We start from the raw sequence: 25399 nt of genomic DNA, 5'->3' as shown, positions 1-25399 counted from the left end.
CCCTCCGAGCAGACGGGGTCAGGGTTTGGGGACCTCGCCTGTAGTCCAGCTTTGCAGTCAGCAAGTTCACAGCCCCTTGTTTTCAGCCTGAGCCAGATTTCCTCACAGGGGGTTGCTGGCTCATCCTTCTTGAGTCCCTGGATGTCAGCAAACATGTGTAAAGGCAGGCCCTATCACTTCTGTAGGAAAAGTTAGAATTTCCAAATATCCTTTGTCCACCTGTTTATATGAAGGATGGAGTCTTTTTCAAATGGGTGTAAAACAAAAAATAAATGTAAAAGGCCTTGGGGAAAAAGCTATAAGATATTCTATGGATAATGCTAATAACATAGAAATTAAGAAGTCTGGTTTAAGGTGAGGCCGCAGCTGGGTTCTCAGGGATCAGATTCCAGCACAAAAGCTCCCAGGAGCTGATGATGAGCCGGTCGGAATGGCTCCATCTGCTCACGCCATGAGGAGCCTGCAGCCGGCGTGCTGTTCGGGACTCAGGCACTTGAGCACCCCTTAAGGAAACTCTTTGCTGGATCATTGGAAGGGACTTTCCAGCAGCAGCTTAAATGCCCAGAATTTGAGTTACAGCTCCAGGCTGTCAAAGGGCTTCCTGCATCTCCAAAACTGTGTCTTCCCGCTTCTTGTCCTGTCCTTGATCTTCCTGCCAACCCCCCCCCCCTCACCCCAGCCCCCTTCCCCGGGAATAGAGGTGGAGCCCTGGCTCCAAGTGAAGACTTGAATCCTACCAGAGATTTCTTCCTACCTTGCCTCTGCCTGGCCGTGTGGCCTCCCCCATGACCCAGTCTTTCTGGGCTTCCATCCGTTTTCCAGGATGTAAGATAGAGAGGTTGAACCTAAGTTTTCAAGAGCTTTCCAATCCTGACGCTCCATAATTCTTTAGATATGTATGATGATCTCAGTAATGAAATGCCAAGGCTTCTAGAACAGGGAGGAGGGCAATTCATGATTCATTTTAATTGATCATGTTCTGACAGATGCATTTGTCATTTGCCCTGGGAGGCCAGACCCTGCAGAACTCATGCCAGCAAGGGACCAAATGCAGCCCCAATAGAGAGCACAGAACAAGGGACGTTTAGAGAGTGGCAAGGAGGGAATTGCTGTCTGCTGGCCGAGAGGGGATCCAGGGCTCTCCTAGCTGCCAGCATCCACCCGGCAGGTGCTATGGGCTCTACCTGCCTCCCCACCCCTGCATGAGAGCCTCCAGGCCGTCTCTCAACACACTCGCCCTTCCCAAGAGAGGGGCATCACCCTCTTGTGAATTGTTCAGTTTCATTTCCCAAGTACACACTGTAAGTTGTGTGTTTCCCCCCAAAAGAGAATTTTAGGTATAGTTTCCAATACTGGTTTCAGTACTTAACTGAAATGGCTTGATACCTGGTGCATCATTTAGGATAACTAGAGACATCCACCCAGACAGGTGAAGTGTCTGCCTTCAGGTCAGGTCATGATCCCAGGGTCCTGGGATTGAGTCCCACATCCAGCTTCCTGCTCAGCAGTGAGTCTGCTTTCCCTCTGCCCCTCCCCCTGCTCGTACGCATGTGTTCTCTCTCTCTCTTTTTCTCTCAAACAAAAATAAATTAAAAAATCTTAAAAAAAAATAAAAAAGAAAGAAAAAGGAAAAAAATAAGTAAACTGCCTTTTTCTTACTTGATAAATAGTTTTTACCCCAACTCCACCTTAGTGCTCCCCAGGACCCTCCCTTCTGTGAGGGTCACCGAAGGGTCACTGCCTGGCATGGAAGGCTCCAGAACTCAGCTCAAGCCATGACTGGCCTGACTGATGGACACGCCTGCCTTTCTGGCTTTTCTTTCTTCCTATAAAAATTATGTTCCTAGTCATCTCTCTAGTCCCTGAGACTGGCCACCATTTGCAACTGGCCCCATCTCCATGGTTGTCGTGAAGGAAGGTACAAAGGGCCCGGGGTAGTGTGAGCTGCTTTGTGACGCCACTTTCAGGCTCTGGGAAAGGTTCGACCTTCTGAGGACGCCCCCTTAGGTGGAAATCGGGTCTTTAAAGCTGTTTTGGAGCAATTGGTTCCCTTGACATTATCTGTCATTATGCTCCAAATAGGCTGAGTCAAGCAGGAGATCGTTTGATTTGCAAGGTAAAGGATGCACTTAGGAGAGCAAATGTCCCATTGCATCTTGGCAGTGGCTGATTTGAATGCAGCGATGAAAGCGGTAGATCTGTGTTCTGCCGCTTTTTAGCCAGGAACCTTGACTCTGGCCTGAGAAGCTGCCAAAAGGTCAAATGTACCATGACCTTGGTCAGTGAAGGGTAGGAATCTGGTAACAGCAAGAAGTAACCACCAACCAACATGATTGGGTTCCTTGCTTGTAAGATAATTGCGTTATTTTTGGAAAATGAAAAACATAATAAAAAGTATCAGTTGCCCAAAGGATCTGCCCCAGGCAGCCTATCCGAAGAGCTAAGAATGGTTCCATGGGGTCACGTCAGGCTGCCTGGCTCTTTCCTACTGCGAACTCAGGTGTTGGAGCCTGCCCCGAGTGTCACTGCCAAGGCCCCACTCTAGAAGTTTATGACAGCGCATCTCAGTTCCCCAGAATGTACACAACCTATTTTCTACACAGCCTTTTTTTCTAATGGGCTCAGGTTTGGGAACATATTGGCAGCTCGATCTAGCCAGCTCTGCCAACAAAATAAAAATGGAAGTCAGGTATATTTATCATCTTAAAATTAGTCACCTATCACATGATGGGGCCTTGAGCCTTTCAAAAGGTCACCAATAACAGAAGCAAAATGAGGGAGTCACCGAAGTAGTGTCAGTAAAGGTTTATTGTGCACACACCAAGGAGACAATTAGCAGGCCGAGAGCACTCAAACCAGTACGTGGGGGAGGCTCAGAGGTATGTTAGGAAGCAGCTTCTGTCGTGAGAAAGCACGGACTATTTATTGGTTATAATATTAGTGATCAGTTATAATTTCAGAATTCTCTTAAATGAGGGGGAATTGGTTCGTGGTTATCTCATGTCAGTCATTGGAAAATGTTTTGTTTTTGTTTGTGTTTGTGTATGTCTATGCCTATGATTTCCAGAGGCAGAAGCACAAAACGCCTCAGGTCAAGTTAGCCTTGCAAAATCAGCTAAATGAAGCTTTGCTTGTAGGACTGAACTGGTTTTGTCCGCTCAGAGAATCTTCGACGCTGGTCTCCACTTGTTTTTGATTTTAACAAGCCGAATGCTCCATGACACTGTTTCTTCCCTGAGTCCTTGCAATCATATGTGTGGTATATTGAGATGAACGTCTCGGATCTCCCCTCCGAGCAGAGCTTCAGAGCAAGGACTGCAAACATGGCGTTGCCCTGTGGGACAGAGCGGGTGTTTCTCCCCTCCCAAACCTGTCACATTTTGAGTCTGGAAGGAGAAATCAAAAGTACACTCTCCCAGAGAAGGGAGGGGGAGGGAGGGATGTGCCTCTTTCCCGAGGTTTTCAGTTATTTATCAAAGCTGCTCCGGGAAGCAGCCGCTGGAGCACCTGCTCTCCTCTCGGCCCATGCCGCCTCCACTTCCGTTTTGTTTATTACACACGGCGGGCCAGCCAGCGGGGCCGGTGCCCTCAGAGCCAGCGTGCCTGCGGCAAGATCCTGATTGGCCGGGTTTGTCTGGGGTAGTTTTCATCTGGGGGGGTCCCTTCGTGGTTGATGCTGGGGACTGGACAAATTATGTGCTTTCCTTAAAGCCTGCATCGTTGGTCCTCAGTTTGCCTGGATAGTGGACATTTTTGCTCAGTCTACCTGTGTGTACCTGGAGATTTTCCTGGGGTAAGACTGGGTTTAATGTCCTGGATTTTTGGACCCTCGTGATTGCAGAGATCATCTCTCACCCAGGGAGAGGCTACTGATGGGTGAGACCTTCCCTCCCCAGAGAGAGCATGGCCCGGTGTCCAGACGGAATGGGACAACTCCATGTTTTGTAACTAGAAGAAAGACGCTCGGTGGGTTTTAAAGAATCTGGGAGTTATAACTAGGGGATCGGCAAGGTGACCCGAGGTAAAGCGTTCTTATAGTGATCTGATAATTACCTTGTTCTTCCTTTGTCTCAAAGGGGGAAAAAAAAGTGAATCCTCTTTTTCTTGAAGTCTACACTGCAAGAGTCACCTTGATCCTCATTGATTTCAAACCTGAGTTCATCATTAAATTTGAGCAAGATATGCTCCAGGGGAAATCCATAATGCAAATGCAAAAACAAAAAAAAAAAAAAAAAGGGGAAAAAGGAAAAACAAGAAAGTAAAGATGATTCCTGGAGAACACCAAGCCTTGCTCACCATGAGGACCATTTGTTCGCAGAGGTTAAATCCCCGGGGTTATCACTATAGGAAGAGCTCAGCACTGGCCCCTGGCCGGGTTCCCGTACTAAAGGACAGGAAGGTCAATAATTGAAAATTAGAAAACTGTCATTCTTATAACCTATTTTTCCAATCCTTGCATCTACGACCACTTGATCCTGCCATTTCTAAATGTCGCTGCCAGCTTGGAGCAGTAAAAGCTGTCAGCGACAGACCGAGCACTCCATGACACTCAAATTGTATTGATGAACGACTTGGTGTCACTATCATCTGTTTTCTGAAACATTGGCTCTGACATCTTTTAGGCATAATACAAGACAAGTGTCACCTGAGAGACTGAGTATAATAGCATTTTTAAGAGAATGCTTTGCCACAGTTACATGCCTATCAGAGACATTAAGCATTTGGGGAAGTGATGAGAATCCCGTTTTTATAGCCTTAGTCCAAATACCACATATTTAGTAAAAGTTGAAAGTAAGATTTTCATTTTATTCAGATTCCTTATTGGAGGTTACATTTTGTATATGTGTCCACTTAATGTAAATTTTAGAAATCTATTAATTTAGGTTTATTAGGAGGGTTATGAACTTTGTTAAGTATGGCTATTTATAATAGCCAGATTTATTTTATGGCTCTCATGTACAGGAGTCCTTATTAGCTGAGTAACTAAAAAAAAAACTAAACTAAATTCTTTAGAGGATCCATTCTCTTTTCTGATTGTGCAGAAAGATGAATGAGATAGATTAATTCTGGATAAGTTGCGAGTGTTAATAACAAAATGGCACCGCTGAGATCCCAGGTATGCTGTCTCCCAGCCCTGCTATAGAGCCCTGCTCATGTCCTTGATTTCTGTGATAAAGTTGTCTGATTGTGAAATAGCATTTATCTTATGTAATACGTAAGTCATGACTATAGATCTTACACTGGATGGATATTTTAACAGCTTCCCTTACAACATTTCAAATACAGTCCACTTGTTTTTTCTATTTTAAGATTTTATTTGTTTATTTGAGAGAGAGAAAGAGACAGAGAAAGTGAGTGGGGGAGGAGTAGGGGAAGAAGGACAAGCAGACTCCATGCTGAGTACAGAGCCTGATGTGGGACACAGTCCCAGGACCCTGAGATCACGACCTGAGCTGAAATCAAGAGTCGGATACTTAACTGACTGAGCCACCAAGGAGCCCCTACTGTCCACTTCATATGCTAAAAGCTGAACACATTGAAAATTCTTCCGGATGAGAAATGGTTGCATGTTCCAATATCTCAGCTTTCAAAGTTAAACTGATCTGTGTTCAGTTTGGTCCATCAAAGCTCATTTAAAATCCTTTAAAAAGAAAAAATTCTGAATTATGCCTTTCTGTATTTAAGGTCAACACAAGATAAAGTTCATTCCAGAAATGGTCGGCCCGATATTAGAAATGACGCTAATTCCTGAGACAGAACTGCGCAAAGCCACCATCCCTATCTTCTTCGATATGATGCAGTGTGAATTCCATTCGACGCGAAGCTTCCAGATGGTAAGGGCATAGTAGGTGTGCGGTAAGTGACTTGGGAAGAAGTCACACAAGGCTGAAAACCTTGAAAAAGGCTTTTTAAGTGGCTCTGGAGGTAAAGATGTTGAACATGAAAGCCTAATTCCCTACAGTTTAAAAGAGAAAAACCCTAGGCCTTCCCTTTTTGAAGAAGCCTATCATCCTTTGTCCTCATCTTTAGGGAGAAATATTTCCAATTATTATTAGCTTTTACTTATTTTAACTAGATTTACTACACATTCAACCCTGGATAAAAGTCTCTTCCCCCTTAGTACGTACCCTCTGAATGTTTAACCAGACGTTCCCACACTCTGTCAGACTGGCTGCTTCTTGCCAACGTGTGTTATTTTCAAGTCAAAAAAGTCTTTGCTTTTCCTCTCTCACCTGGGTCTTGGTCTTTACCTGTGCAGCGGAACTGATAAGAGCTCCTCGAAGAAAGTCCGTGTGACGTGCTCAGAACATATGGTATTAATAGGAAAGACAAAATCTGAATATTTATGTTGGAAGATTAAATAAATCTTCCCTGGATTCCACGAAGAGAAGTATGTGTTTACATATTCGCTGTCGGGTGACACACTCACATACACAAGAAGAGCCAAGTGGTAGTGGGTCCTCCGTACTGAAAGCAACCTTTGCTTAAATATTATAATAATTCAAGTACGTGAGTATCCATTTCACATGGATTTTTGAGAAATTTTAAGGAAAAAACTCCTATATTGGAAGGAAACCAAAACTACACCAGAATAGCATGATCGTAGTGGGATCTCTTATTTAAAGAGTTAGATGTTCCTTCTCCCCTTTATACTGTTTAGTTCTTCGATTGTGCATGGTTTATAGATTTCCACTGGCCAGTCCTCGTTATTATGGCACGAAGGTGGTAGCCAGGAAGAATAATTTTGGTATTTTCTAGAGCCAGAAACAGATACAAAGCTAAAAGAACCTCTGCTCTGTGAGGAACAGTTGGGTTTGCCCACACCGAGGTCGGGAGACCATGACTCCTGGGACCACCTGGATCTCCGGCAGATGACCGAACATCCTTGGTCTTCGATTCAGGCCGTAATGTTGGTACAGAATGGAACCAACTCCAAAGGGATGTTGTGTAAAAAGGGAATAAAACAGACCTGTGAAAACCACCTGCCCACCCGCCCACCTCCTTCCCTCCCTCCCTCCCTTCCTTTGCTTCTCACCCCCCTTTCTTTGTTTCTCTCTCTCTTTATTTGCGTAAGGGAAGAGGGCTTCTTTGCACTTATTTATCTATAAAATTAAAGAGATTGTTTTAAAAGAACAGCTATTTTTATTCCTCTGGTTTGCAATCAGTCTTTGTACACATGTAATGTAATGTTGTAAACATTGTCCAAATTTTGGGGGTTCTCTTTGTTTGGCAATCTATCACAGACATCTTTCTTGATTACAACGTGGTAACCATGATTTTTATGATGGCATAACATTTCATAAAATGAAATGGGTAATCTTCTCGTACCCATCCCTTTCGCTGAGCATTTAGGTGGCTCGCACATTCTCACTACTGTGAGTAAATGTGCAGTGAACACATGCATGCATATAGCTTGACTTTCTTTGGAAAGTTTTCCTCGTATGCATTCTCAGAAATGGAGTTGCCAATTCAAAATATTTTTGTAAGTTTTGACATTGCCAATTCTTTTGTGGGCATTGTTGCCGTAAGATTTGACCCATCTCCACTGCCACTGGCACCAAGTCATGGTCCAGCTCATTGCCAACCTACCAGAACTAGGATTTGGAGTTTAAAATGCCTTTTCCTAGGCTGAAAATACATCTGACTTTTTGAATTTTATATGAATTAAGCCCCAAAGAAGGACCTTATGAAAAAATGCTATTAAAGAATCAGGGGCGCCTGGGTGGCTCAGTGGGTTAATGCCCCTGCCTTCGGCTCAGGTCATGATCCCAGGGTCCTGGGATCAAGCCCCGCGTCGGGCTCTCTGCTCAGCGGGGAGCCTGCTTCCTCCTCTCTCTCTGCCTGCCTCTCTGCCTACTTGGGATCTCTGTCTGTCAAATAAATAAATAAAATCTTTTAAAAAAAGAATGCTATTAAAGAATCAGGTAGGAGCGCCCAGATGGCTCAGTCTGTTAAGCATCCAGCTCTGGATTTCTGCTCAGGTCAGGCTGTCAGGGTTGTGAAACTGAGCCCTGTGCTGGGCTCCACAGTGAGTGAGGAGTCTGCCAAGGAGTCTCTCCCTCTCCCTGTCTCTCTGCCCCCTTCCCCTAGCCCCTACCTGTGCTCGCACGCCCACGCTCTCTCGTGCTCTCACTCTCTCTCAAATAAATAAATAAATCTTTTTTTAGAAAAAGAATCAGATAAAGGAGAAAACTGTGTTTATATGGTAAGTGTTATGAGCCCCGAAAACTAAGATCAAAGGCCTTTAAAACACTGTGTCATTTGTAATTCTTCAAAGCCAACTTTGGAGTCAAACTAAGGTCAAGAGCAGTTGGAACAAGGACGAGGGCGTGAATGAGAATTTGGCTTCTGAGTTCCTCTTCTTCCTTCGATTCTTGTGGTTCTTATTGCTGCAGCTTTAAAACCTCTTACACAGTTGCCTGTGGCAGCGCTTCATTTTCTCCCGCTCGCAGGGTCTCTGGCTCCTCCCTAAAGGGCAGGAAGTTGATGAAGGAGAGTCATGGTGTTTCTACCTCCGTTCTCAACGCTGCCCCCAGTGGTGGGTTCACAAACGGTCTCCTATCAGGAGACCTCTTTCCAGAAAATCGAACTGTGTGTGTGATACCAGGAAGTAGTTCTGCACATTTAATTCTATTCCACAAACAGTTTCATGTCCCTAAAACATGTCCCGCTAGGATATATGTGAAAAAAAGCATCAATCTGAAGACATAGGTCCCCAAATCCTGCCATCAGGCTGAGGGTGGTCGGCTACTTGGATGTTTTTGGTCAGTAATCATCGACTGTATGTTCATCTGTGTTGTCATCTACTCGTACATTCAAAGACAAAGTGTAGGACGTGCCAACGGTTTTTTTGTTTTGTTTTAAAATTTTATTTATTTGTTTTATTCATGAGCACAGAGAGAGAGAGAGGAAGAGACAGAGGGAGAAGCAGACTCCCTGCTGAGCAGAAAGCCTGATGCTGGGCTCGATCCCAGGACCTGGGATCATGACCTGAGCCGAAGGCAGACGTTTAATCCACTGAGCCACCCAGGCGCCCCAAGGCCAAAGGTTTTTAAAGGCAGAAAAACTAAAACTTGTGAGAGGAAAAAACAAATAAATAAAATCTCTCTGCTCTATGAATCCCGTCTTAGGAATTGGGAAAAAGATCAGTCTCCTTTTCTCTTGTGATACCTCCATTTATTTTTTCTCTTGATCTCTCTCAGCCTCCCAGGCCCCATGTCACACACAGTATCATCCTTCCTAGACCTGCTGCTCCCCTATCATCCCCATTTTTGCCAGGCTTCTCGTCATTTGGTTTGATGGGTATGTTACAGTTGTCTTGTCTTTGTTTGGTCTTCTGGCCTCCGGGGTGGGTTGCGGTGACTCGTCCGTCCTTCCTCTGTCTCATCTCCAGCACAGCAGCAGCTTCTCTTGGGCCCTCACCCAGGCCTCTCTTGGACCCCAGCATCTGTCTCTTGACTTCTTCTATCTTGTCTAACTCTTTCCCAATCTCAGGTCAGCCCTCATCTCCTAGGGGCTCCTCCTCTTCCTGAGGCACGAGGCATGCCCTCTGTCCTTGGTGGGGGTGTCACGCACAGAACAGTGGAGCACAGGCAGCCCCGCCTCCATCCCTGGAGCTTCCAGGTTGGGGCTGGCTGGCTTCTGTGTCACTAATCCGCCACCAATCCAATTACCTAACCTTATTAGTCACATCAACAAGGGCTTAAATTGGCTTCACTTTTAGAGCAGATGCGCAAACCTAATGAAGTGCGGGAAGACATTAGGGTTTTTCGTTTTTACAGAACATACGTGTTTTGAACCTGTTTTGTTGCCTTTTTTTTTTTTTTTTTAAGTGTGCTGTGTCTTTCTGAGTGGGTCTGTTAACGTGCTGTCCTCAGTGAGGTGTACATTCTGTCTGGGGGGTAGTGTGCTCTTCCCGCTGGAGTGGACAGTGAACCCTCTAGATGCAGAAGAAGGACCTGCCGTTTTACTCAAGATAGGACTGAATCAAGCCATTATTGGAATTTCCAAAGCCTGAGTTCCAGATGCGCTTTTCTCCAGTTCCCCTGGAGCTGCAGCTCCTGTGTTCTTCTGCTGCAGTGGAGGGACTTGCATTAGAATGTTCTTACACATACATTTCCCCAAAAGTCTACTTCTTTCCTCTACTTCTGCAAGAAAGAGCACGACTCTTCATCCAAAAGAGACGTGTCCCTGTCGTTGTCCCTGCCTCTCCCGGGTCCAGCCACTGGATGGGTTCACCTGGCTGTGGGATGGGGAGGCATGGAGTTACCTTTCAGGTGCTTTGTCCTCCTGCTGGTCTGGGACACGCTTTCCAGGGCCTCGGGCAGTGCCTTTGGTCCCCTTGATACTGTTTGTGCTGGGCAGATCCTCACAGGTGCTGAAGAAGCCCTGTGGAGGCCAGCTCACAGCAGTTCCTGGCTCTTCCGGCCCTTCCTAAGAATCTTTTATGCTGTGGATGCCACATCCATTCTCCTCCATTGTCCCCCTCTACTGCTCCTCCACTGCCCATTAGTCCTGGAGGATGCATTTTCTGGTCTCTCTCCTTGCCACTTGCCCCCTTCTCAAGTCATCCCGACAATGAGTTCCCTCTCCCCAGTGCCCACTCACCCCCCGGCTGACCCCAGTCCTGGAGTTGACTTTTTTCAAAGAAAAGCTCCAACATGGGATACTTAAGGATCTGCTCTGCTAGCATGTCAAGGTCTGGAGGCACCGGCATCTTTGGGCCCCTTACATCATCCTTGTGCATCCACTGGACCACATTACTGTGAGACCAACCTTCATGGGGCCTGAAACTGACCTCTCCCCCGGGTCACCACCATCCCCCTTCAAGACCAGTAATGCTCCAAGTCTCAGCCTCACTGGATTTTGCTTCATAAAAAAACCCCACAAAAACATACTTTTAAGTTCCCTCCTGGCACCTTTTTAAAGAATTCCATTTGTTATGTCTTTGGGAAAAACAGAACAAACAGCTGAGAATTGTGGCCAGTGACCATCCAGGCTATATACCATTAATAAAAATGGAATGGAAAAGTCCCTACAGCAAAATCATATTTTCAATCATGGAGCTATTTTCTGTCATCTTTGTGAGGGTCAGTAAAATGCTCCACAACTTTCGGAATTCCTGTTTCATTGTAACGCTATTAGAACATGAGTAATCTTGGCATCTTCGATGTTTTTGAGGTGCTGTTTCAATAATCTCTTTCTACGGCCCATGCTGGGAACTCTTGAGTGACCCAAGAGGATGTGACAGCTTCTGTCACTTGGTGGGAGAACAGGATAGTTTCCACTAGCCTGTGGATGTGATTTTGGTGGTGATTTTATCCTGCTTATTCTTTAATTCTTTGGGATTTTGTTTGTTGGTTTATTTTTGCTTTCGATTTCAAAATACTTCTTGATTTTATTGTTTTGGACCCTGAAAGGGAATGTACAGCACAAGAACTAGGCTTTTATTTCATTGAATCCCAGACCTAAGAGTCTTTGAGAGATCATGGAAATGAAAGCCCTTGAGTTTAAGAGTTCTGATTATCTTGAATTCCGTTCTTACAAGCCCTCCAGCAGAGAGATGCCCACACTTCTGTATGTCTTTTAGCCAAATCAAACAGGACGCACTCTAAGAGCATGTTCCTGGAGTCTAGGGTCATTGAATACCGCCCAAAAGCCACTTGTCAGTGTGTGTGTGTGTGGTGTGGACATGGGGAGTGGTTCTACCTGTCTGAGCCATTTCCAGCCAACCAGGCAGTGGACAGTTCCCCAGCCTTGGGGCTCTTGGGCTCTAGGCAGAAGCTTCAAGGTCAGTGAATAGCCTTCTTGTTGGACTTGGAAGGATGTGGGGATTTTAGAATGTGAGATATGGAGTGCGGGAGATTAACTGTGTAATTAAGTTTACAGAGCGGTTAAGCAAGAAGAATGCAATATACATAAAAATATTCGTGTGTCTGAGCACAGGGATTAAAGGCTGTGACAGGCTGGGGGGACTCAGTGGCTTCTAAGATGTCACATGAACACAGAGCCCTGAGAGTGTGGGTGTGCCAGGCTGCTCCCTGCCCAGCATGCTGGCTCCTTTGTCCCTCGGTCCTGCTCTCCCCGCTGGTACGATTCAGTGATGTTCTCCTGCCCGCCCCTCCTGCCCACACTAATGAGAAGGGACATGGCTCTGCAGTCCTAATGGATTGGCCCGGTTCCTTCTGGAAGGTCTGAAATTAAGAATCTGATTCCTTGGAGCTCTCTGAGACCAGGGCGTGCTCACGAATCATAACCCTCCCTGCGGCACCTGTGAGCACGTTTTCTTGAACGACAGAAGGCAGAGCAGCGTTAGACGAAGAGCACTTTCACTAAAGCTTATTTGTATGAAAGTCAAGAAGCACTTTTGCAAATGCGTGTAGAAGACCCTGTGCCTAGATTTTAGATTTCACCCCGTTCTTGATAACCTCCGAGCACTTTATCGAGGTGGTGAACCATTTGTGCAAACCCTTCCATCTGGGTCCATCCATCTCCCTTCCTTGCTCTGACATAAGCTCAGATCTCTTTTATAAACGTGTTCCTGGATGCCTGGAAAATGCAGTCCTGGTTCTAAACCTTTCTAAGTGCATTAGACCGGGAACGGTCAGTCTGGCTCCCAAGAAAAATGAAACATTCTAAACCAGATAGACTTGGTTTTTGGATTATCCACTACTGAGCTCTTTCACCCCATGATCCCTCCAATCGGAGTCAGTAGCCTGTGGATAACTGTAGCGTTGAGCGTCGAAAGCAGTCATCACTTTCAAAGTTGATTGAATGAACAACGCTGTCGATACCCCTGTGAGCGTAGCCCCTGCTCGGCCACATTTGGCTTTACAACAGCCTTCCGAAAAGCCCTCCACTTACACGTGGACTCTGTTCCATATTCTTGGAAGGCCACTGGTATCAGATGCTTAGGGATGCTCTGGTCGGTATTTTAAGTTGGACACCTGTGGACATTTTTGTAGTGCTACTGGTGATTTTGAAAAGAGAAGAAGTGTAATGATTTTGCTTATCACATGAGTGAGTCCCTGCCACCTTTTAAGTAACGCAGTAAACCCTTGCTAATTTTAACCTAACTGTCGAGAACCCTGCTGCACGTTAGCAGACAGTGTGCGTTTATGAGTCCTATAATCAACAAACTTTTTAATAAAACCAGCTCTGCTCAATCAGCAAGTGGACTTTCTCTCGTTTATTTGAACAGGATCGTTGAGTTCTGATGATGATCACGGTTTGCAGCACACTAACAAATTGATTCTGGTATATTCTGTAAAAAACAATGCAGACCCTGGAATGAGAGGCTGGCTGCAGATCCTCGGGTATTGAATCCTTGCTGATAAACAGAGTAGGGTTGCCAGGTGTTTGTGCAAATTACTTGGTTTAGAGGTTAGTAAAATTAGAATCAGCTGTGTTCTTCTGATTTACTTATCATTCATCCGCTCATTTTAGGAAACATTAAATTCATCAGTCAAAATTTGATAAGCAGCACACTTAAAGAGCTGGTGTTTCCTTATTGCCCTTGTTTGTGACAGCTACGTTACGTGGAAGCAGAGAAGACGTGTCATTTCCATAAAGTAGACTCCAAGTTCAAATACACCCATTTAACTAGGGATGAACAGTGGAAATGCCTGCATGTGTTGGTCCACGTTAGGAGAAAGCTCGTTTTCCTGCATTCTCTGTGCCTTCCTCATCGTATGCTCATTAAACATGTGTGGCATGCAGTCATGTGTTTTAATGAAGTTGAGTCTTATTTTGTACCTCAATTATTTGTCTTGAAGAACCAGCATTCTCCAAAATCTCTGTGGTGTCCCATCATGGTCCCCTCAGGGAAATGGGACTGGCCTGAAGCATCAGTGTTTGGGCTAATGGCAGCTGATCTGCCTCATAGTTGATTCCCAAAAGGCCCCCCTTTTGCAGAATTCTTGACTGAAAAGAACAGCGTACTAGTGGGTTAGTATCAAAAGGTTCTTATTTTACAGGAGAGTCGTTATCATGAGGCTTCAGGTAAAAACAATAAAACAAGCTTTTTTCTTCTTCACTAGAGCTGCCTTTTTATCTATGTTCCTAAAATCCCTGAACCTTTCAGGCCAAACAGAATCAAACAGAGGGTGTTTATTTGGGGAGGAGACAACAGGAAAGATCAAGGAGAGAACTGCAGGATAGGCACCGAGGTCTGGGTTCCCGTGATGCGGCCGAGTCCTTGATGTCAAGTGGGAATCAATACACCTCTTGAGTCCCATTTAAGCCTCCACTTCATCTGCACTGTGATAAAATTGTGGCTGCAGGCAGCGAGTCCCGATCAAGGTCAGGCAGCTCTGTGCCTTTGTGAGGCTCCTCCCTGGGCTTCCCAGACCTCTTGCCTTCTGCCTCACAGGGGCCACAGTCAACTGCCCCCCACAGTGGCAACTGCACCCCGAGTGCCCAGTGAGGATCAGATGCCTGCAGCCCCTGTTGCCGGCCGTCATCAGATGAGTGTGTCCAGCCCTTGGCTTGCGTGGGCTTAGCAACCTGCTGGACTGTGCCCCTGCTGACCTGTGAAGCTCTCCCCAGCTCCAATGCAGCACTGATCCCCCAAGGGTCCTTGTGCACATCGCGCCGTCATGCCATTAAAACACCACCACAGACTGTTCTAGGAGAGACCCAGAGAGATGGAAGTTCTTTCTGTCACACAGCTTAAATAACTATAGGATCCTAGTAACCGTGGGTGACTTGGGGGTTCTTCCCTGGGAAAGCATTGCCTGAGCATGTATTTTAACGGGATCCTAGGGGCACGTAGGTGGCTCAGTGGGTTAAGCGTCTCCCTTCAGCTCAGGTCATGATCCTAGGGTCCTGGGACTGAGCCCCATGTTGGGCTCCCTGCTTGGCAGGGAGTCTGCTTCTCCCTTTTCCTTGGCCATTCCCCACTTCCCCCCTGCTCATGCATGCTCTCTCTTAAATAAACACCTAAAATCCTTTTTTTTTAAATTTTTTTTCATTTTTTAAAATTTCTTTTCAGTGTTCCAGAATTGTTTATGCACCACACCCAGTGCTCCGTGTAATACGTGCCCTCCACAATACCCACCTAAAATCTTTAAAAAATAAAATAAGGGGCTTCTAGAGACCCCTGCCTACATACAGTGTGTTCTTGCTTTCTGAATCCTGAATTTAGCTGTTTCCCTCAGTTCCTCCTAAACTTGCCTTCTTTCAGTTTGGTGTGGATTTTCCCACTCTGTGGGAACTAACTTTCTCACAGGCTTCCTTACTCCCTGACCCAAGTCAGTGGGTAATTTCGGGGTCCCTGCAACATGGAGATCAACTGTGGAGAATCCCATAGGAGTGGGCCCTGAATTCTGCCAAGGATAGGGGACTGGGCAGCAAGGATGGGCTCAGATCTGTCATTAGTGAGGTAGTTACTTCCGGCCTGGTCAGCCCAAGGTTCATGACCACTGTGAAAACAGCCTGGAGATTTGTACCTCTCCAGAATTTAGAGTTTTCCCAAAAACTCCAAGAGACAGAGTTTGGGTCCAAGAGACAGTTCTGGGGATCTTTGCCCACGGCTGTGCTCTGGAATTCTGATCGGAAGCTTTGGGGTGTTCAAGGAGGAGGCCTGCAGATGGACCTTCTTGAGACTTCTGCTGGTCTTTTAGGGACATTGTCCCTCCTGTGTTTTGTGACTTTTTTTTTTTTTTTCAACCAAAGTGAGCTGTTTCACTAGATACATCAAGGAATGGCAGTGAAATGGCTTCTTGGATGTTTTGCGATTGCAGAGAACTCTTTGCTGGCAAGTGAAATGCCATCTGTTCCTTTCCAGGAACCACCGAGCTATTTTCGATGTTACTTGTTCGTGGAGATGAAGTTTGAGACGCTGTTTCCTATTGCTCCTTGGTTGTTTTTCCCGTGGTTCCTTCGTCTGTCTTTCTCTAGTTCTTGCTCCTGCTATCAGAATATACATGTTTATTAACTCAGTTAACCAGGGGAGGAAATGAAAGGGTCCCCCCATGGCAGGGGATCGTCAGACATCTCCAGGGCTCCAGGATGGCAACTCTTCAGTGACGTCAGGCTTCAAAGGCTTAGGGTAACTAACTGATGACCATCTCTCACCGATTCACGTCCTACTGATGCTCGGTTTTAAAATGAAATATCCGCCATGCTGATTATTTACACTAACTGTGTTTAATTATAGTTTGAAAATGAGATCATCACCAAGCTGGATCATGAAGTGGAAGGAGGCCGAGGAGATGAACAGTACAAAGTGTTATTTGATAAAATGTAAGTGTTGATTAACAGGATTTATGTCAGAATAGAGACAGAGAGACTGTAATTAGACTACAATGAACTTTGTAGCCCAGAAATAATTAAAATGTGTTAATAATGGAAAATATTTTAAATTGCACCTCAGTCAACTTTCTTTTTCTGAGCATGATTAACAAGGTGTGCATAATTATTTTTCAGCCTCTTGGAGCACTGCAGGAAGCACAAATACCTCGCCAAAACAGGAGAAACTTTCGTCAAACTCGTTGTGCGCCTGATGGAAAGACTTCTGGATTACAGAACCATCATGCATGATGAGAACAAAGAAAATCGCATGAGCTGCACTGTCAACGTGCTGGTGAGTGAAATGCGAGTTAATTAAATTTCCAGTCTTCACAGGGAGCCAGAAACTGGACCAGAAAGCTCAAAGGCCTCATGGCAGCTGGCCTTGGAGACTTTCGAGGGGGAACGAAGCCTCCTTTGCTCATTTCCTCGTCTGCTGTGGGGAAGGGCAAATGAAGGCGAGTCCTGCTGCTCCACTGTAAACAAGTCTGCAGAATCATCACCCCTGGGGGTTTCCAGGTGGTTCTTCCTGGGGCTGAGAATGATCAGCCAAACTGTTTTGTTGCCAGGTAGCACCCTCGTTGATGACAGGTGTCTAGTGCTTCGTCATTAGGAGATTGCAAACATGTCCTGTCGTGGGTTGAGTGGTGGCCCCCAAGAGATGGGCCCAGCTCCCAATCCTCAGAACCTGTGACCGTACTTCGGCCAAAAGCCTCCTTATGGATGTGATTTAGTTAAGGGTCACAAGATGAAATTGTCCTGAATTATTGTCCAGTTGGGACCCTAAATCTAATAACAAGCATCCTTATAAGAGACAGGAAAGGAGAAGCACAGAAGACCACGTGAAGGTACAGGCAGAGACTGCAGTGATATAATCACCAGCCAAGGGGCACTTGGAGTCCCCAAAAGCGAGGAGTGGCTGGGTGGGATTCTTGCCTGGAGGCTTTAGAGGGAGTGTGGCCCTGGTGATGCCTGGATTTCCAACTCTGGCCTCCAGAACTGTGAGAGAATATATATCGTTTTAAGCCACCAGGATTATGATGATTTGCTACAGCAGCCTCGAGGAACTAGCTCATGGCCTCTTGGAGAGCGGGGGCTCGGGTAAACGTGGCCGCTGCCATTCACAGTCCTCTTGCACACCTGCTATCACTGTGACATGACCAGGTCCTACGGACACCCCCTTCCCGGCTTAGCCGTGGTGCAGAGCTCGGGGCAGTGCACTTTCAGGAAGCTTGATGACAAGCTCAGCTGCAGGGAGTGGTTGGCCAGCCTCGTCACTGTCATTGTCAGGAACCACATGACTCCTATATCTCCCTTCAGAGCTCTCTGCCCCTTTCTGCGTCATCCTCCTCTGTCACTCCCAGAAGGAGCCAGAAAAGCAGACTCTTGGCCCTGAGAGGGTTTGCGTCCATTGCCCCTGCCTGTCCCAAGACAAGAATGTGAGAAAGCACTATTCCTGCTTCGGGCTGCCTACTTCACTTCTCAGGAGTTTGTGTATCACCATCTGGTCGTTAGATGACATGTGGGTGTTCTGCCTTCACTTCATACCTGCCCCCCTCCACTGGAATGGACTTGTAGGCACTTTGAGCTCGTGGAAGTGGACTTTTGTGCCGAGAGTAATATGACCCATCCTTCATTCTTTAGAAAACCACCAGAGATGTGATAGGTTTAAAAACATATTTTCACCTTCCATCCAGTTTATTGTCAATACTGAATTTGTACTTCATGTGAGAAACTGGAAACTGAAGGCTCATGGGCCGCCTCAGCCCCTGCCTTCTGTGGATAGGCAGCCTGTTCTGACTAACAGTAAATACCTTCTGTAGCAAGTTTTCTTTTCCCTAAACATCCAAATGTGGAGGACTTCTGGTTCCCGGTTTAAAAGGAGCTTGGACTCTTCACCATAAGAAAAAAGCTGAAAAACCAAAAATCAACAAGTCTTCTTAGATCCGTCTTCTCAGATCTGCAGGGAAAACTGCTGCCCCCCAGACTGGAGAGGCAACAGAATCCAGTGAATGACAGCTCAGTGGAACAGAAACCACCCCTAGGGACAGGACTAGTTTAGATGCCTCTTACCTGGTGCATTGTGTCCGCTGGCAACCTGAAATTACAAGGCATACTAAAGGCAGAAAACACAGCTTGAAAAGATAGAGCAAGCGTCAGAGCTAGGCTCGGATATGGCCCAAGTTTTGGAATTTTCAGCCTGGGAATTTAAAAGAACTATGATTAGTATGGGAAGAGCTCTAGTGGAAAAAGTGGACCTTATGCAAAAATGTTGAAGTAATATAAGCAAAAAGATGGAAACTCTAAGAAAGAACCGAAAAGAAATGCTAGAAATCCAAAACACTGTAATGGAATGAAGAATGTCTTTGGTCTCTCTTTTTTTTTTTTTTTTTTTGAAAGACCTTATTTATTTATTTATTTGATAGAGAGGGAATACAAATGGGGGAGTGGGAGAGGGAGAAACAGGCCTCCCACCGAGAAGGGAGCCTGACACAGGGCTCCATCCCAGGACCCTCGGATCATGACCTGAGCTGAAGGCAGAGTGCTTAATGACTGAGCCACCCAGGTGCCCCTTTCTTTGGTCTCATTAGTAGACTGGCCAGAGCCAAGGAAGGAATCAATGAGCTTGAAAGATCTAAATAAGTGCGTGGATGTCATAAGGGTCTTAGACAACTGTGAGTATCACTGGCTTCTGGCTTCTGTCCCTGAGGTCTGGCCTACTGCTAAGTTTGCTTTTATAGTCACCTGGAGGCTAATTGGGTGAGGGCCCCAGTCTTTTGCTCAGGAATGCCCTGACCCTTGCTTCATTGTCTTCCTGCATTCTAACAGCTGTTCAGAAAAATTTGCTTTTATGATGACAAAATGATTAACATGAAATAGAAATCAATATTTTCCTGTTGGAGAGAAATGGAAACCTTTTAAAAATAATTTCCTACTATGGACATACTTTTCTAGTGCTCCCTAGGATTTTTAAGGGGATCTAAGAAGCTGATTTGTGTCCAGAGGGAAGAATTATTAATACGTTTCTTTACTTTCCAACTTTGATGATTGAGAATACTTTTTTTTTTTTTTTTTTTTTTAATTTTAAGCAAGATCTCTCATGCTCACCAGGATGTGAAACCTAGTGGAGATGTACTCTGAATGTGGCCTTTTATCATCAGAACCCAGGGGCAGAAACTCAGCTCTCGAAATGCCACCTGCAGTCACGGTTTCTGATGTTAACCTGTGTTCCTCTGCCATACGGAGCCTCACGCAGTACCTACCTGTTGTTGCTGCAGTCGGCACTAACCAGGCTCTAACCAAGAAGCACACCTGACATCATTAACCTCTCTGAACTTGGAACACCCTGAATCATTCAAGGAAGAGTCAGGTGTTCTATTCTTAGCCTTTTCCTGGGGATCATAAGACGGGTCCCAACCTATCACAAGGCCTTCCCAGGTTTTTACAGACCAATGTTCTGTCTCTTAATAGTCACTACCCAGCTCATGTTTAGTCACATAAGTAAAAACATAAATATATTTTTATCTCCTTGTCCATTTTCACCTTTTCTCTTGGTACTTTCCTTATGAAACAAATTATGAATATGTATATTCATCTCTAGATGAAAATAGATGTCTAAGCATACATTAGTGATATATAAAATGCGTTCTGTTTATTACTAACCTGGAAATCCTAAAGTTAAAAAATAGAATAAAAAAATAATAAATAGAATAAAAAACATAGGATTTATTGATGCCCTTTAAGCCCATTGCCAAATTTCCTTTAGAACCAGTGCTTTTGTTGTTTTTTTTTTTTTTTAATGGAATCAATGGAACATTCTAAGTTGTGTGGGTTCATTAATGTGTTACTGTTCTTTGCATTTAAAAAAAAAATTTTTTTTAACTCTGTGCAGGGACCGGAGTCCGCTACACGTACCCATCCCTGAAGCACATCTGTATTACGCTAGATCAGGGTTGCCCCTGGACAGAATGTGCATTTGTAATGAAGTAGATTTGTGTTGTCCCCTTATAGTTGTGCAGTCTTTCATGACTGGTTGGTAATTTTGTTGTGTGTCACCACTATTCTACACAGTCATCAAGACAGCCCTCTCTCAGATATGATAGACTTCTTGTTATTTTTTACATGTAAGTAACTTTTTTCATGGCCCCTTTAGAAAGCTAATTAAGCTGGCTCTCACGAGAATTCTAAAAATCTCAGTATTTGTTGTCATCATGAAGGAACACAGAACTGGAGTATAAAGCAAATGTGTAAGTTCTGGAAGATGGGTGTGTCGTGGTGCATTAGCACTGGGGGTCTAGTCCTGAAAGGGTTGCAGGGATCCACAGAGATCCACAGAGCTGGAACCTCGCCCAGCCCCAGCACCAGTGCAGAAGGGACCTGAGAAGTGGGAATGATGGGGAGGAGGGAGGGGGTGTTGCCTGCAGGGCCCAGAAGTGGAGCGCCGGAGCAATGTGACCTTTTACGTAAGAAACCCACAGTTTTATATAGAAACCGGGGTTTGAGATGAGCGTCCTTCAGTTGTAGAGAGGTTTTGAAGTCCTAGGAAGGGAACAGAACTAAGCACAGGCAGGAAATAGAAGACATTTCCATATCCGTGAGAGAGGAATAAAGGTCACCTGATATGTCCATTGTGAAATTGTAAAGGAGAATGATCAAAAGCTTGGGGAAAGATTAAAAATACCAGTGCAAAATAGGATAGTATAAAATCGTAGCTTGTAAATACTGGTGAGTTAGAGCTGGAAGTGAAGGGCTCATCCTCTCCCTTTGATGCGGATTCTCTTTGTTACATCCCTCTGAGTTGTCGGCTGAAAATATCCTCATTACTGAGCGATAGCATATGAACCAGAGGACATTGAAATCTCAGATGCAGCAAAATGGGAAAATCTTGGAGCATTTTTCTAAAGGTGCCCCCTCTTACTTTCTATATTTATTTATCACTTCTTTTCAGAGAGATCAATTTCAGAAGCAGGGTCTTTTTTTTGCTCATGAAATTAAACAACTTATTCCATCTTACGGGATAATTGGAGCCTTTATAATGGTGATATGGACTATGATCTTGGGGCCTAATCCTAGAGTCCTCACATTGTATTCAGGTGCTGAATTTCACACTCAAAGTGGCTGTGATGGTGCCTGCCCTCCCTTGGGCCTGGTTTGGTGAGTGTTCTGCACCTTTTTGGGGCCCCAAATCTTAAAAAAGATTTTAAAGTGTTTATAGAGATGTTTACATTAAGAGATAGCATTTTTTTCTTTTTTTAAAAAAATATTTAATTTATTTATTAGAGAGAGAGCACACAACCAGCAGGAGGGGCTGAGAGGGTGGGAGAAGCAGACTTCCCGCTGAGCAGGGAACCCAATGTGGGGCTCGATTCCAGGACCCTGAGATCATGACCTGAACTGAAGGCATACTTTTACCGACTGAACCACCCAGGTGCCCCAAGAAATAAAATTTTGAAAGAAATTTTCATGGTTACCCAGAAGATATTTTACAGTATGTGGAAATAGCCCATTGCTTATAACCTGCTAATTAATGTTTCTTCATCAATAAGCATTGAAATACAGAATGTGCTTCCAAGGGCTAACTGGTTTCTTTACTGTGGTTTGCTTGCAAGGTCGGTCTGTCTGGAACAGCACTGTCCAATAGAAATTTCTGTGATGATGGAAATGTTCTCTCTCTGTACCGTTTGGTACAGTAACAGTAGCCCCACAGGGTTACTGAGTCCTCAGGCTATGGCAAACATAACAGAGGGAGCATGGGAGCACATTAAAATGAAAACATGACAGTCCAAAACCTTTGGGATGCGGCAAAGGCAGCCCTAAAAGGGAAGTAATATAGCAATACGAGCCTTCCTCAGGAAGGAAGAAAAGTCTCAAATACACAACCTAACTTTATAGCTAAAGGAGCTGGAAAAAGAACAGCAAACAAAGCCTAAGTCCAGCAGAAGAAGGGAAATTATTATAAAGATTAGAGCAGAAATCAATGATGTAGAAATTAAAAAAAAAATCCAGTAGAACAGATCAATGAAACTGGGAAATGGTTCTTTGAAAGAATTAACAAATTAATAAAGCCCTAGCCAGACTTATCAAAAAGAAGAGAAAGGACAGAGTAAATAAGTCGTGAATGAAAGAGGAGAGATCCCAACCAACACTGCAGAAATGCAAACAATTAAAAGAGAATACTATGAGCAGTCGTATGCCAACAAATTGGGAATCTGGAAGAAACGGATAACTTCCTAGAAATATATAAACTACCATGACTGAAACGGAAAGAAATAGAAAATCTAAACAGACCCATAACCAGCAAAGAAATTGAAGGAGTAATAAAAAATCTCCCAATAAACAAGAGTCCAAGGCCAGAGGGCTTCCCAGGGGAAGCGAATGTTTAACTTTATTTAATTTTTTTAAAGATTTATTTATTTATTTGAGAGAGAAAGAAAGAGAGCAGTGGGGAGGGGCAGAGGGAGAGAGAAAATCAGAGAATTTCAGGTAGATGCCCTGCCAAGCAGGGAGCCTGACTCGGGGCTTGAACCCCTGACCCTGAGATCATGACCTGAGCCCAAGTCAAGAGTCAGATGCTTAACCAACTGAGCCGCCCAGCCAGCCCTAACTTTATTTAATTTTAATTTACTTTACATCGCATACAGGTAGCGTGGTTACTGTATTGGCCACCTCGGGTCTAGAATACCACATTGCCTTCTCGCGGCTCTAGCCAAGGCTGGGCCCAGCACGGTTTAAGTTGTGTTAGTGATGCTTAATCCCAAATATGGGATCTTTCATGTATTTTTCATTTTCTAATGACTTCCTAATATCTAAGGTATCATATCATTGGGGTAATACCTTTATTTAGCTAAAGACTGGTGACTTTCAAATGTCAAAAGTAGGTTTCAGTCCTTTCAGTGTAGGAAGTGGAATCTTTAGCATCACCCCCCCCCCAAAAAAAAAGTGAAGACCAGTGTAAGATATCTTTGTACTTTATGTGAATTTATGGTTCTAAACCAAAGAGCTGGGTCCCTTTGGCTGTGCTTGACACCAGTGGAAGAACCTTGAGTGTTTAGTGCTTATGTGACACCTTTTGTAGAACAGGTTTCTTAAAACAGTGTTGTGGTTTGATTTTTCAGAATTTCTACAAAGAAATTGAAAGAGAAGAAATGTACATAAGGTATGTAGGCATCCCGCTTGTCCGTACCCTCTGCACGTTTATGATAATTGCTGTTTGTCAAGTGCATGCTAACAACTGTTGTATGACCACAGGGGTTTATCTTGTAGGAGTCATGAATCTTAGAGGTTGAATTTGGTGTATCCTGACCTCTTGTGCAGATGCCAATGCTGACATTTCGGGGGTCATATTTAGCCAGCTAAATACTCTTTCACAGGGTTTTGGTATCTCTTGACTGACTCATGTGGCCCTTTTAAAAAGAGACAAGAGCACAATTTTCATGTTTTACAGTAAACCATATGATCAAATGATAAATCAGTTTTAATTATATCAGAAATAGATAATAGTATATTTTTTCAGCCTATTCTTTTAACTGATGCTATATTCTGATGTTTTCTATTCTCTACTGGATTTTCCTCCTTCGTTTGCCTTTTTCTCTAGAGGGGGTTGGCTGTGATGGATCCCCTCTCTTGGTCATTTCGAGGGGCCAGTGTCAATATTTAGCAAGATGATAACTTAGAAGAGAATAAGAGTATGTTCATGTGGCTTAATGTTTAATGATGTGTTTACTATATCAAGCATGCTCTTCTAACTTGATTTCTAAGAATGTTTTTAGTTTCTCCTTTATTAAAATATACCAAATAAACCTAATAAACTTTTGCAAAAGCAGCCAGATTCTTTTATCGAAAATGTAGTTTACTCTATATTAAAAAGCAATTTTATATCTTTATGGCAGAGAAATTTTTTTTTAAATATTTTATTTATTTATTCGACAGAGAGAGATCACAAGGAGGCAGAGAGGCAGGCAGAGAGAGAGGCAGAAGCAGGCTCCCTGTCGAGCCGAGAGCCCGATATGGGGCTCGATCCCAGGACCCTGAGATCATGACCCGAGCCGAAGGCAGAGGCTTTAACCCACTGAGCTTTAACCCAGGCGCCCTGGCAGAGAATTTTTTGATCACATTCACTGTGATCATTGGAGCTCTTTACTTTTATGGATTTGTGTTTTTATGGATTTCGGGAGGGTGTGCATTTGTATTCAATAGAAACGTAAGAAATTACAATCAAACTTCGTGATCTCACTTCACATGTAAGATGAAAAGGAATGAGAGACCCTTGAAGTACAATTCTGCATTCTTGGGCTGTTTTCATTTTCAACCTGAAAAAGGAGCACTTAAAATTTTTTTACAAAATACTATTGTATATTACTCTTACTGGTTTTCCTTAGTGCTTTCTGCACCAAAAGTGTTCAAGGCATTGGGAATTGTGAACTCTGTGAAGAGAAAATGTAGATACAATTTACTGTTGAAGGTAGATTTTAACTCTTGCAATCTTCAACAAAAATGATTTGTTGACATCTTAGACGATCACTCTGTTTTGTCATCTCAGATACCTGTACAAGCTGTGTGACCTACACAGAGAGTGTGACAACTACACGGAGGCGGCCTACACCTTGCTTCTCCACGCAAAACTTCTGAAGGTAACAGAAATTGCTACATACTTTCATGATTCTGTTGTTATAAATTCTGAGATGATTTAAAATTTTATTTTTCCATGATAAATTTTAATAAACCTATAATTTAAGTTCTTATGGATTTTGACTAAATGCAGTGACATAAACAAAGATATTTAGAAGGCACTTTGATGACAGACTTGGCCCTACTGAATGCAGATTTAACAAGATGTTAGAGCGAATTATCACTAAGCATCATAAACACCCATCATTGGGGTGTTTGCTGTCAATGAGTTAGAGATTCTCTATGTCCTTCTTCATGCCAGCAGGACGCAGTAGTAGAGGAGGGTGCTGTCAATAAGAAGGAATTTCTGAGGTGGACAGTTAAGAGATGAAATGAAATGTATCCCTGATTACCTTAGAGAAGAGTTGATATTGTATTGGTCCATCAGTTCACGTGAGACCTCCTGCCTGATTCTCCTGTAGTGTTGCTCCTGAGCACAGGT

General features: G+C 44.2%; 1 protein-coding gene across 4 annotated transcripts in view; it reads left to right on the top strand.

Annotated features, from left to right (window-relative positions):
* DOCK1 (dedicator of cytokinesis 1) overlaps window positions 1-25399 on the top strand; it is a 490685-nt gene that overhangs the window by 411641 nt on the left and 53645 nt on the right. For all 4 annotated transcript variants that reach the window (XM_032882088.1, XM_032882091.1, XM_032882090.1 and 1 more), the window contains exons 33-37: window positions 5686-5834; window positions 16160-16245; window positions 16429-16585; window positions 23406-23446; window positions 24830-24920. In XM_032882088.1, the coding sequence (XP_032737979.1) occupies window positions 5686-5834; window positions 16160-16245; window positions 16429-16585; window positions 23406-23446; window positions 24830-24920 (524 nt within the window). The remainder of the gene's footprint in view (window positions 1-5685; window positions 5835-16159; window positions 16246-16428; window positions 16586-23405; window positions 23447-24829; window positions 24921-25399) is intronic.

The sequence above is a fragment of the Lontra canadensis genome, unplaced genomic scaffold, assembly GCF_010015895.1.
Source record: "Lontra canadensis isolate GAN:19392208 unplaced genomic scaffold, GSC_riverotter_1.0 scaffold79, whole genome shotgun sequence".
Lineage (NCBI taxonomy): Eukaryota > Metazoa > Chordata > Mammalia > Carnivora > Mustelidae > Lontra > Lontra canadensis.
This window is presented reverse-complemented; position numbering and strand designations above follow the sequence as displayed.